Genomic DNA, 12,695 nt, shown 5'->3' with positions numbered 1-12,695 from the left:
GTGAACACTCCTCCCCTGTAAGCTAGCTATATTTATGAAAGCTCTGAAGCGGAAAGGAGAGAGGTGGGTGGGTTGGGTGGGGTGGGGGAGAGAGAGAGAGAGAGAGAGTGGGGGAGAGAGACAGCAGCACTGCCATGGCTGTTAAGATCCTGTTATGTTGTGGCGTGTTTAAGAGCTTTATTAATTCGATTTAGCACCACCAACCAGTGTACTGACTGTCAGCGGGCAGAGAGATGCTTATTTGATGTTTGCACTCACCGCCTGCACTGAGGCTGGGTCTGTAGTGTTTTCAACTCTAGTTATCGTATTTACTTTGATTTTAAACCACAGATCCAGGCCAATGCAAAAAGTCAAGATGAAGTCCTATAGTAAGTCTATAAGACGGGGGGAGGGGGTCATCAGCCGGCGGTAGATTAAAATAGTCAAAGACTTGCTCGTTTGGTCCATCCACATGTGATTTTGAAAAAAAAATGTGGCAGTGTTTGAAATTCAGAAAATATTTTAATTTTATCAAATGGAAGTTAAGTAAGATTGCAAGAAAAATGCAGAAAGAAAAGTTCAAGCTAGACCCTGCAGTGCAAAAAAATATATAGTTTTATTTTACGTTTGCATTGAACACAAGTTTAAATATAGATTATTTTTGTTTAAATGGAAGAAGATAAGTCATTCTCTGTTATAGTCAAAAATGACCTGATTATATGGATATTACTGCAGTAAACCCTCTCCCTCTTTAGTGTGTCTCTATTCCCCTCTCTTTTTCTCTTTGTCCTCCTCTTCCCTCCTCTGGACCAGTCTGTCGTTTAGCGTTGCCACCCTGTGCTGCAAGTATTTGTGGAAATGCAATTAACGTATCCCCTCTTTTCTCTCGCCTTTTCTCCCTCCTCAAGCTGAGTAATGCATCGCTCCATTAATTCTCGGCATCGCTGCCCGTAATTGACTTTTCTCTGACATGATTCCTCTCCATTGAGTGAATTCCCTCTCCTTATATTTTTTGTGACGGCTCTCATTGTATATTGTTTACAACTGTACGTGGGGTCTCATGCAGCCATGTTGCTGAACGGTTAACCCACAAGTCTCAGAAAGAATAAGGGCAGACGATAAGAGGATAAATTAAATGTTGAAGAGGTAGAGCACAGGAGGTGGAGGAGGAGGGGGAGAAATAAAATGTGGACCCTTTTGTGTCCTCTTCTACTGTCGGGGCCCTAACAGCTTCTTGTCTCTGTGATACGCTCTGCGGCCCCTCTCAAACCTGAGCTTTTCTCTCTCAAACACAGCCCATCAGGGCCATCATGGTGCTCATGATTCCATTTATTTCTGCCTCGCTCTGGATGCATTTATTTTCTAAAGTGATCCTCTATTGACTCATTGTCATGGACTGGCTTGACTAGCCAACCAGTGAAGGCCCAGGTTCAAATCCATACACTAACTGATTTGAACTCCACAAATGGGTCGTATGTATTGAAAGATACGCAACGGGCAATCTTCAAAAGGGGCCAAATATCAAATTTGAACAAATCAAAACAGCCACTGTATTCATTTTTCTTCTGCACCTACTGCACAAGGTTGATATGACTCTTTCTTTTAATGTCATGAATGAACAACCTGCTCGGGCATTTGTCCCCCCCCCCCACCACCCCTCCCTGCTCACACACTCATAAGCGCCTTCTACACTCATCCCACACCCACGCTACAATCACAAGTTATGACCTTTGCTTTCTCCATCTAATTTATCACCGTTGCTCCCTGCTGCCTGCCTGTCCTCCCCGGAGCTCCACTGGGCTCCATCCCGGGCCCGATGAGAGCAACATACAGTTAGGTCACATCAACCTGACTGCAAACAGGAGCCGGGTCAGGAGCTACCTGTCACTGTGTGCAAGACAAGGAAAGCACTGACTTTACATTGACAACATCTCCTTTTAAAAAATGAGCAAATCCGGCATGATAATTTGATCAGTCCTTTACTCGAAAAAACGACTCGAGGATGGCACTTGTCAAAGGAGTGCATAGACATCCTGCTCTATAATACACATTTGACAATCTTCCTGCAGTTGTCACCCAATCCTCTCTCTCTTTTCTTGGCTTCCACTTCCACCATAGGTTTAAATGACTGCGCGAGAGCATGCTGTACAACAGGCTAATTTCCCCACTTCACTATTAATGCATTTGGCAGGAACAACATTCCATTTCCTGTAATGAGATACACAAATAAATCTGGCTATGGATAGATTCAGGGTGGTGGCGGTGGTGGGAAGAGGAAGAGGGGAGGGGGGGAGGGGGGAAGTGCATTGAGACGCATTCTCCCAGCACTGGCATAATTGGTATCGCTGCTTGCAGACATGCAAACCAATCTCTGCACAGATAGGGCTGAGACTCTCTCTTTCCCCCCTTAAGGCTATTTCTTTTGTCTTTGCGATAGCTTGCACATCCAAGATAGAGGGAGGGGAGGGAGGGGGGAGATGTTAATTTGTGAATTAATAGCTTTTCTCTGCAGAATTGCAAATTCTTCTAAATGTCACTATGTTCGCTGTGTGAGAAGATTCTGAAGTTGCAAACAGACACTCTTTCCACACACACACACTTCCGTGCATCAGGTGTGTGTGTGTGTGTGCATGCACAAATCCTAAAACCGATCCTTGCTCAACTCTCATTGAGACCTCCTCTCTCCCTCCTCCCACTATTTTTTTTTTTCTAATCCCCCCTGCTCCTCTTCCTCCTCCCGTCTTCACTCGAAGCCGTCCAGTGTAACATGCTACTTTTAATTTGCAATAACACATGACAAGGACAGATTAATGGCTCTGATGGCACCTATGTCCCTGAAGCTCGTCTTACGGGGGACCCGGTGTACATAACGCGTGTCACACTACATTATCTCTACAGCCCTCCAGTAATGGGGACCTTTTTCTTCCTCAAAGGGCAACCGCTGACTTCAGCCACACCGAGATCACACAGTACAACTATCGCCATTCTGTACAAGGCCTTCTTTATCACGGTTATTTTGGTTAAATTACCAAAATGTGGACACAAAACACATGACATGCAACAGAAAGTGAGGAACATTAAAACAGTTTGCAGCACTAGATCTCCCCTCATTAAGTATTTATTCATTTGCATATTTTATGTTTACCTGGTTCTGTATTTACTAAGTTGTGTGACAAGTTCACACGTTAACACTTTTGCAGGTACTTTTGTTATGTGACCTAGACGTAGCAGCTCTTGAGGCTTAGACCTTTCTTATAGCTTTGTTTTGTTAAACAACAGTTGTCAAAATATTTGTGTACATTGGAGGTTAAAAAATCACAATGAATAACCAAACACAAACTGTATTACATCACAGAGATAATTTGAGAAAAACTAAAAAGGTAAGCCAAAATAGAGAATTGTGAAAAATAGAGAAACTTAATTTGATAAGAAACTGTATCTGATTATCTTTATATGATAATACTTTTTAAATAAGCTACATTGCTATGACTGTTTATCAAACTGAAAGCCTTAACATTTGAAAAAAGGCTTCCCCACCTCATTTTAATACGCTTGCAACCTGGAAGAGCAGAAACAGCAGTAGATAGGAAAGAGTTGTGATCTGATTGACCAAAGAAAAAGAGAAGGTTGTCTAACTTGAACTTACAATGTCCTATTTTCCTTCCATCCAAGTGGTTGCCACTCCAGAGAACTAAAGAGACAGAAACATAAAAGAAGGAAGTGGCCTGTTGTGATGAGTGCTCTTTGATATCATTTTCAACCATATCATCCCATCAGCCCCCTCAATGCAGCACACACACACATGCACGCACACGCACACACACACACACACACACATGCACATTGCACACACGCGGCCCCCTCCCTCACTCCCTCCCTCCCTCCCTCCCTGCCTGCACCGGTCTGTTCCTACACCTGTTCAGGCCTCCACTAGGGACATGTTAATTCATAGGCATTAAAAAAGCCAATTGTTTGCAAAACCGATAATCTATTAGCCCTCAGGCGGTGTGTGTCCACTCTCTTGCCTTGGAATGAGAAATTCTGGCTTGGACCGGATAAGCTTCCACTTAATCTTTGAGCATATCTAGGTCTGTTTTCATGCCAGTCCCTTGGGAGTGTATAGACTAGTGTACAATATTAAAGAAAACACTTTAAATTGGGTGTTTTAATGCTGTGCAGCCTCACACAATAAAAAAACAATCAAAATGTGTTTATGTAACTATGAGGTGCAGAAAATTAAATAACTGGCTGTGTCAATCCAGAGCTTCTTTTTCTGTCTTTTTAAATCAAAGTAAGAAGCAGCAGCACTGATGCCTTGCCAAGGGGGGGATTAGAGTTGTAAGACAGCTATATAGGATATCTACAGTACATCTAAGCATGGTATAAAATAGAGATGCAGCTCTGTGGGTGCATGGTAAAAACACAAGGCATCAAAAAAGAAAAAGAAGCAGATTGAATCACAACGCTCTCTCTTAACACTCGCCCCGGCCCTGATATACAACATAACAAGTCACTTGAGACAGCACACAGAAACACACTCGGTTGCAGCGCTGTCATAAATGTCATCTTCGTCTTCTTCTTCTTCACACACAGAGAAAAAAAAAATGAAGGAGACGAGTGATGGAGAGAATTAAAAGGATGGGGAGAAGAAGAAAAAAAACCACAAAGGGATTTTGTGTGTTCCCTTTTTCTTACCTTCGTCTCGTTTCCTCTTCTCGCCGTTGGAGCGAGGGATACCCAGAATGCCGTTGATGGAATAGGATCCCACGGGGTCGTTGGAGGCGCTGGTCACAGGGGGCGAGGCCGTGCTGGGCACTGATGGAGGAAGCAGAGTTGGACTGTGTTTTATTGGTGTTTTTGTATATGTGAAAAACTATTTTAAACGTGTATTTGAATGGGTATTTCTGATGTTGTTGTAATCTGTGCGCCGCCTCTTTTTTCCGCTCACCTATAGTGTGGCCCGGCGTGGAGAGTGGTGTGACAGAGCCATCAGGGGACGGGTGGAATTGCTGCTGGACTTTGGTGCGGATAATCCTGGCAAAGTGAACAACAGACACGGATCAATCAATACCGCTTCCAGAGCATGGAGATTTCACACCCAAAACCCGGCCGCCCCAGCCGGGACACTTAAACACGCCACATCAGGTTCACTTACACCCGTGCATGTACAAGTGCTCCACCGTTTGGGGGCCGCTTGTATCCTCATATTCAGCCCCTCCTTCCCTTGTCGCAAATAGCCAATCTCGGGGCTTTAGGGCCAATCTCTGTGCTCCTGTGTGAGGCTGAATGGGTTCTGCCCCCTGAGATTGTGGATTCAATCTAGCTGGATTCTGAGGTTAGAAATATGATAAAGTCCCCACACCAGTAAGATGTGATGTGGCGGGAAAGTCTTCATTGCACTTTGGTCTGAATGATCTTGCAAACAAAGCATGAAATCACATCAATTCACCTCAATGATCAGCTTCACTGGCTCTACCTGGCCAACTCTAATAATCTCCCTCTCCCGCTCCCCTCTCCCTCTCCCTCTCCTCTACTCGCTCTCTCTCGCTCTCTTTATCTCACCATCGCTCAAAGCTGATCTTTCACTTCTCTCTTTTTCCCCTTTTTTTTTTCTCATTTCTTATCTATGTACTGTACTCCACAGTCTCTGTCTTCCAGGCCCCTGATCTTTTTCTCTTTTCTCCAATTCCTCTCTCTTTTTTCCGTCCCTGTACTCTCGGCCTCCTCTCTGCTGTCTGTTGTAGTTTTGTGGTATCTCTTATATTGCTCAGTTTAGCACACAGGACTCCTCACAGGGCTCACTGAGGATCAGGGCATTTATTGATTGGGACTCTGGGATAGAAAAGATGACGACGAACGGCAGTGAGAAACCACAAATGCAAATGGTGATCTATATATTGCCTGTGACAGAAGAGCAATAGTGTCTTATTTGGCCAACCTACTGTGACCTACTACCACATCCAGTTTGTTTTAATGACATTAACATGTGCAAAAATAAAGTATCACAATAATCTGATAATTTGACATTAGAGGATGAGGAGATAAGGTTACGTTTGTAAATTAGAGATTTGTTGTATTTCTTTTAAAGGTACGGCGGGATTTAGCGTAGCTCAGCTTTAGCTCTTATGGGACGTGATCCCATTACATTAAACCATGACTGTGGTAATCTTTTGATTGACAGATGAACGTGAGATCATTGACTAACAGGCAGCGTTGTGTACTGACAGAAAATCCCACATGGACGCCCCTCTCACAGGAGAGGTGTGACAAAAACAGACTTTTACAGACTGCAGATGAGCAGACTGAGGCTTCACGCGTGCAGCAATGAGCCATCAGTTGTGACTCAGGCAGCTATGGGGTTAAGTTCCTCAGGGGCAAAAATGTACATCACACTCTTTTCATTCCCCTCGCTATCTCGTGTGTCCTCCATACTCTCTCCTCCAGGCAGGGCAACAAAGGCTCCTCCAGAAAACACACATCAATATTTTATTTGAATTTCTAACATCTCACCACAACAGTTATCTGACCTCATGACTCGAGGGAGCCTCATAAATTCAAGGACTTTGTTTCAACTCTATGTTGTTGCTATTGAATAAGCAATTTGGATGGCTGAATTAATGACATCTATGTTCGGGTATTGTAAAAAAAAAAAAAAAAAAATCTCTCCAAAGAAAGATTAAAATGTGGATCAATAAGATTGAAAGCCGCTTAGAACCTTCTGGGTACACCTCCGTCTCCAGTGGGTGGAAACTCCTCTCTGCGGCAGCAAAACAAAGTGCAACCGAGTCTCTGTGTAATCTTTAATAATTCATGCAGGAAAAATGTGTTTAAAGCCAGGACATCCTCTTTAGTCAACAGAGCAGAGGTCAGACCTCTCTAACCACAGAGACCACCAGGGGTCCACTGTCTCTGTCTTTCCCCCCTCTGCCCGCCTCTTTAGCTTCTCCTCCTCACACTCTTCCTCCTCCACGTTTCCCAATCCTCCCTTCAAGACCAACATCCAGAAACAACATTAAAACAGTCCATAGTGGGAGAGTATTGATAACCATGACTGGAGTTAGGTTAAATAAACATTCTTAAATATTATTCTGCATTTTTAGTTGGTTAAATTAATTTCAAGTCATATTTTAGAAATTCTAAGACCATTAAAGGAATTAAAATTCAAGAATGAAAGCAGCTTGTTGTCATGAATCTATTTGTTTCACAATAACCACTGTACTGATGTCTAATATATTTTAAAACTTGGTGATTTTTATGAACTTTCTTTTAATTTTGCTACTTTGGTGGGGCTCTACGTCCCTTTTAATTTAAAAGAGCTCTATGAATAAAGCTTATTATTATTAATGTTAAAGCGCAGTTTTATCTGTTGCAGCAGCAGGGCCTAGTTTTAATTATTAAACTGATGGAAAAAAAGGTCAAATTTTCTTCTAAAAGTTTTGTGTAAAAATCAAGAGTTTTTTTTCCCCCAAATGACAACATAGAAAAAAATGCTTCCATACACCTTTGAATGTTTTTGGAACAACAGAGAAAAACAAAGAAAGGGCGCCAAATAAGTTGTTGAAGCCACAATTTCCATAGCAGCCAGATTTTGTAATATTGCCATCTTTTGACGTTTTTGGAAAAGATTCATTCATCTCCTACATTTAGCTGCCTGTGTTATGAGACTCTACAGCTCATTAAAATGTAATGCGGATGACCAGCTCTCTGGAACAGTGCCTCCTAACCAAAGTTCATCACTCGCAGCCACTATGGGGCTTTTTTTTCACTTTGCACACACATGCACACATGAGGGCTTTTCACCGGTGTCCTCTGTCTAAAGACACTTTGTCCACTGCTGTCCCGCTTCACGGGGAAAGGTGCAGGTGTAGGGTGTCTGCTGCTTTGGAACAGAAACGCTTTTATAGTCCTTTTACGCATAATTCACCACTGGTGTAGCTCGGAAGAAGTCTTTCATTTTTTTTTTTTTCAATTTACAGCATTAATTTAAACCTATAATAATATAAACAACGAGGACTATAATAGGCTACATGATAATTGTGTGAGATATAGAGAATAATCCAGGATTGTTCAACCACGCTCTTGGTGTAAATGTGTGATGTTTTGTCGCTCCACATTCCCCTCGGTGTTGGAAAACAGAGCAATTGGTTGGCAATAAAGAGGCTGCTGCCGCCCCTGTCGCAGTGTGGTCCGCGTATTGAACGACTTTGTTGGGTATTTCCCTTCGCCTCTGGATCTGGTTACGCGGTATTGATCGGTTTTTATCGAGACAGATGTGATTCTTCGTGGCCCCAGCCTCAGCCCCCGTGCTGGCTGTGTTGTGGAGGGCCGCACAGGGGATTGAATTGCACATGTGAGACCACCCCGGGTAGGGAAACGTCTCGGGCTATAGGACTATCTTTAGCTCAGTGTGCAGATGAAAAAAAGTTACCATCTTATTTAACAGCTGTAATAGTCAATTAATACATGTTTTTTTTTTTTTTACTCAATGTCTCATTAAGTTTTCGTCGAAAATTTGGCTCATTTTACGCACACATTCAAAGGGTTATCTAAAAAAATGAACTATGTTTGACGAATAATTTACATACTTTGCAACAATTCAGCAAGTTTTTCGATCATCACATCAAATATAACTGTATTTTCCACCTACCTGTTGATGGAGGAAACGCTAGGGACAGTGTCGTTGTCACAGACGGCCTCAGCCAGTAGTCGGTCCCTTATCTCCCAGGCGAACATGGTTGGATTCTGGCGCTTGTAGTCCGCTATTTTATCCACCACTTTCGGAGTTGCAACCTTTGGTTTGGAGCCACCAATGACTCCAGGTTTAATACTGCCGGTTTCATAGTACCTGCATGGAAACAGAGGGATTTGTTCCTGAATGGATCCTTCTTTAAACTCAAAAGTTCAGTCTGATTTATGGCAGGAGTGGTTTAAGAATCGTCTGTGTGGAAACAAATTACCGCCGATCATTTAGGTCAAATAATTTAAAAATAGCTACAAATATGTTGGCGGGTTTAATCTATTAATTGGTTTGTGTGTGTGTTGTAATATGGGCCTGATTGAGTGTCAGCTGGGAGGTGAACAGAGCGGATTTTTCCACGAAAAGCATGTGTCATTAAAATCACACAATATAAGCAGTGAGACGGACAGAACAAAAGGACAGTTTGGACCTCATTTTTTTTTCAGTCTCCATGAGCTTACAGCAGCATGCACGACATGCCACCATGACCTATACTGGTAAATGTTGGTGACAAACATTCAGTGTGTGTGAAATGAAATACCTCTGATATGCCTTCTGATAGCTGAAAAAAATATATTTCAAAATATTATCTCACAGCATCTGTGCTCTGAAGTAAAAAATGATATAGTTGAGCTAATTTTCTCAGGGTTTAAAGTAGACTGACGAAAAAGACGAGTGAGGTGTTTTTTCCTGATGGATTATGATACTTAAATGTAAGTTAATTGTAGCCTCAAATGTGTTTTGATCTGCAAATAATCTCCCTAATTTTTTCTGTAACTTTTTATTCACTTAAAAAAAAAATCTCATACAGTCTCTCATCACATTAAAACAGTCTCATATTCCTCTTGGATATTTTATGCGTAATGTTTAGCTGTATAGTCTCATTCTAAAATTTACTACATGATTATGATGCTATTCTCTTGCAAAGGCTGCCGGTGATGGATAGAAAATCTCGGACGTAGAACTGCTGTGTTCAAGCAAAAGAAAAAAAGGGCAAAGAGAAAAAATGGCCTGCCTATATAACCGATGACTGAGGCTGAAATAGAGCTGGGTGCGCATATACAAGCTCTATAGAAGATTGATGTTTGACACACATTAAAGGGCTCTGGTGCTGTTGGTGGAGGTGGATCCCCTCTTTTACCTGCCGAGGATTTTGCTGACACAGCCGTGACTGACCCGTAGCTGTCTGGAGATGTCACAGGGCCGGACACCCTGGTGGGCAAGCTCCACGATCCGCTGCCGAACCACGTCCGGGAGGGGTCTGCCGTTCACAAACACCCCGCCGAGCTGGTTCACACCGCCGTGCCCTGCGTGGGACACAACAGCAGAACAGGGGAGCATAACATTACATACCTGCAGAGGACACGGGGGCTCCAGGGCTCCGTGTGTGGAGCCAGTTTGGTTTATTTGTTTTTGCGTTTGTTTACAGTCAAAGACGTTCAATCACATTATTATATACACACAAACAGTGTAATGTATAGAGCCACACACACATTTTTATATTGGCTTTGTCGCTGCATGCTTTCTGAACATTTTTAAAATAGGTAGAATTTAATTTGGAATAATAATAATATTAATAATAATAGTAATAGAATAATTATAACATATTGATAATAAAACAGTTAGAATATATTAGAAATGCAATCTTCTAAACTGTAACTTTTTAAGAAAATAAACATGGTAAAAAATAAAATCAAATATATACATTTTAAATCGATATTAAATATAAAAATAAATTCAGCTATATTTCTCGTTTCATTCCCCAACATAAAAATGAAACTCCTTTTCCTTTCTAAATGACAATGGACTGCTAAGTCAATATTTTCCAGGAGCTTCTCCTCCTCTGCAGCCTAACACATGTCGCAGATATTACGTTTCAACCTGTTTAATTTTCCTCGCACAATTATTGTAAATAATTTAAATGAGCTTTGATAACTCATATTACAAACGCGGACGGAGCGATTGAAGAGGAATAAATAATTCACGCACAGTCCGGCTCTCCTTTACTCATATCATGAGGAGACAAACATAAACACTTCGAGCTTGTGCTTTCTTAGATTTTAAAACAAGACCAGCTAGATCTTATTCTTTCCTAAATGTTAAGGACGAGAGGCTGAATAAAGAGACACGTTATTTACACACAGCGTGGGTTGTCTCTGTCATTTCACAGCTCATAAAAGCTTTGTATTTAAATTTGGGAATTTCTGTTTTGTCACTTAGTACACGTGAATGAAGCTCAAACTAACAGTAGCCTACTCTTTTTATTTTATATGAATTAAAACATGAGTCAATAAAGCTTCCCCAATTTATCAATAGTAACAAACCTTTTCAGTGACCTTTGCACCTTTGAGAAATATGAATAATGTTCCTTATTTATGACAGCCTCCATCATGATTATTTTATTATATTTATTATTTGCTAAGTCAACGTTACTAAACGTATTTCTAAAGGACTTTCCATGAAGATCTATAACTCGGTTTAAGCAAAAAAAAAGGTGTTTGGGGATTTTCTTTGATATGTTAGATATAAGAAAGCTGCGTTTATGAAGAAGATTAAAACATAACGAGCCATAATGGACTTAACCAAATAAAAATATATAAGAGCACATTTCATGCATGTTTTATGTGTAAATTAGACTACAGCCCTTGTAAACACCTGCGGTCTGATTTAAGAATGAATTCAAGTCATAACACAGAGGTGTGCGAGTGTGTAAACTTATTCAGAATACTCACGGTGCATGGCCGAGAAGGGGTCCGCTTTGCAGTGAATATCCATGGGATAGCAAAGGAAAGAAAGGTAATCGACTGAGGTCGCCGTTTCGCCTCGGTGATGGAGCTTTGAATAAGTAAAAAAAAAAGATATATATCAAGGATCTGGAGTAAATCAGTCCGTGAGGGCAGAGTCCGCAGGCTGCAGCAGTCAACAACTTCTCGGGGAGTTTTCCTCAAAGTGTGCAGAGAGGCTGTCAGGTGCAGAGCGCACCGGCCGCAGCAACATGGACTCAAACCGGCTCACAGTTTGTGTTTCAGGGACATCGTGAGGAAAACAAAAGGAATATAGCTGAGAGGTCCACGGGTCCGCAGCGGCCGAAAACAATCCTTCTCCTCTGACGGAGGAGCAGCAGCAGGCTCGCGTTCTAATCAGATCTGGGCGGAGATGACAACAACATGGACACGGAGCAGCGAGGAGCAGTGTGTGTGTGTGTGTGTGTGTGTGTGAGAGAGTCCCCCTCTCCTCCGGAATGGGCTGTGCCTGAGCGGAGCTTTGGGCTGAGAATGAAACCCCTCTCCTTGTGTGTCTGTTTCTAAAAGCTGCAGTCCCACAGATCACCCCCTCCTCCTCCCTGCCTCCATCCCACAGATCCCTCGCATAGAGATGGATGACTTGTCAGACAAAGGCAATAGATTCCAACACTTTGTGATTCGCCCACGTAAAAACCTGCAGCTCAAATGAGGAGGTCCCTGCATCCGACAGCCAGGAAGGGGAGGGAGACGAAATGGGAAATGATGAGACTTTGGGGTGAAGAATCAAGGAAATTAAAGGCAGGGGGTAGAGGAGAGGTACGGCGCTGTCAGGCTGCTGCGTTGTTTAAAGAGACGCTCCTCAAATGTTTTCTTATGAAGGAGTGTCAATAAAAACAACTCACAGCAGCAGACTTTCACTCAGGGACAGGCTTTCTCTCTTCTTTCTGTTTCAACGTTTTAAAAGTGATGATCAAAAGCAAAAGGCCAAAGATAAATGAATCATAATTATGACCCCTCTGTAAATGAAACGCTCATAATATCGAACTTTATCCCTCATTTCCCTTTACACCTGGGGAGGAGAAGTCATCCACTGTGTGAGCTTTTTTAAACCCCCGGTAATATGTAGGCTACATCATGCCCTGCTGTTCCACAAATATGAATCTGGTCCGTTTTCCAATGCAAATATTAAATTTTCCACATTTATAAGGCCTTCAGCCAAAAGGTTATTTTTGCAT

The 12,695-nt window shown here is 42.1% G+C and overlaps 1 protein-coding gene across 8 annotated transcripts in view; it reads right to left on the bottom strand.

Annotated features, from left to right (window-relative positions):
• pax2a (paired box 2a) overlaps window positions 1-12,193 on the bottom strand; it is a 28,494-nt gene extending 16,301 nt beyond the window's left edge. The window contains exons 1-7 of one of the 8 annotated variants that reach the window (XM_061039839.1): window positions 11,449-12,193; window positions 9,858-10,035; window positions 9,258-9,278; window positions 8,627-8,824; window positions 4,928-5,013; window positions 4,675-4,794; window positions 3,626-3,670 (exon numbers count right to left, since the gene is read on the bottom strand). In XM_061039839.1, the coding sequence (XP_060895822.1) occupies window positions 3,626-3,670; window positions 4,675-4,794; window positions 4,928-5,013; window positions 8,627-8,824; window positions 9,258-9,278; window positions 9,858-10,035; window positions 11,449-11,491 (691 nt within the window). In that variant the 5' untranslated portion in view covers window positions 11,492-12,193. The remainder of the gene's footprint in view (window positions 1-3,625; window positions 3,671-4,674; window positions 4,795-4,927; window positions 5,014-8,626; window positions 8,825-9,257; window positions 9,279-9,857; window positions 10,036-11,448) is intronic. The other 7 variants (XM_061039838.1, XM_061039840.1, XM_061039844.1 and 4 more) reach the window with 7 other exon arrangements.
• Window positions 12,194-12,695: the final 502 nt, after the last annotated feature.

The sequence above is a fragment of the Labrus mixtus genome, chromosome 6 (genome assembly GCF_963584025.1).
Source record: "Labrus mixtus chromosome 6, fLabMix1.1, whole genome shotgun sequence".
In the NCBI taxonomy this organism is placed as follows: Eukaryota; Metazoa; Chordata; class Actinopteri; order Labriformes; family Labridae; genus Labrus; species Labrus mixtus.
This window is presented reverse-complemented; position numbering and strand designations above follow the sequence as displayed.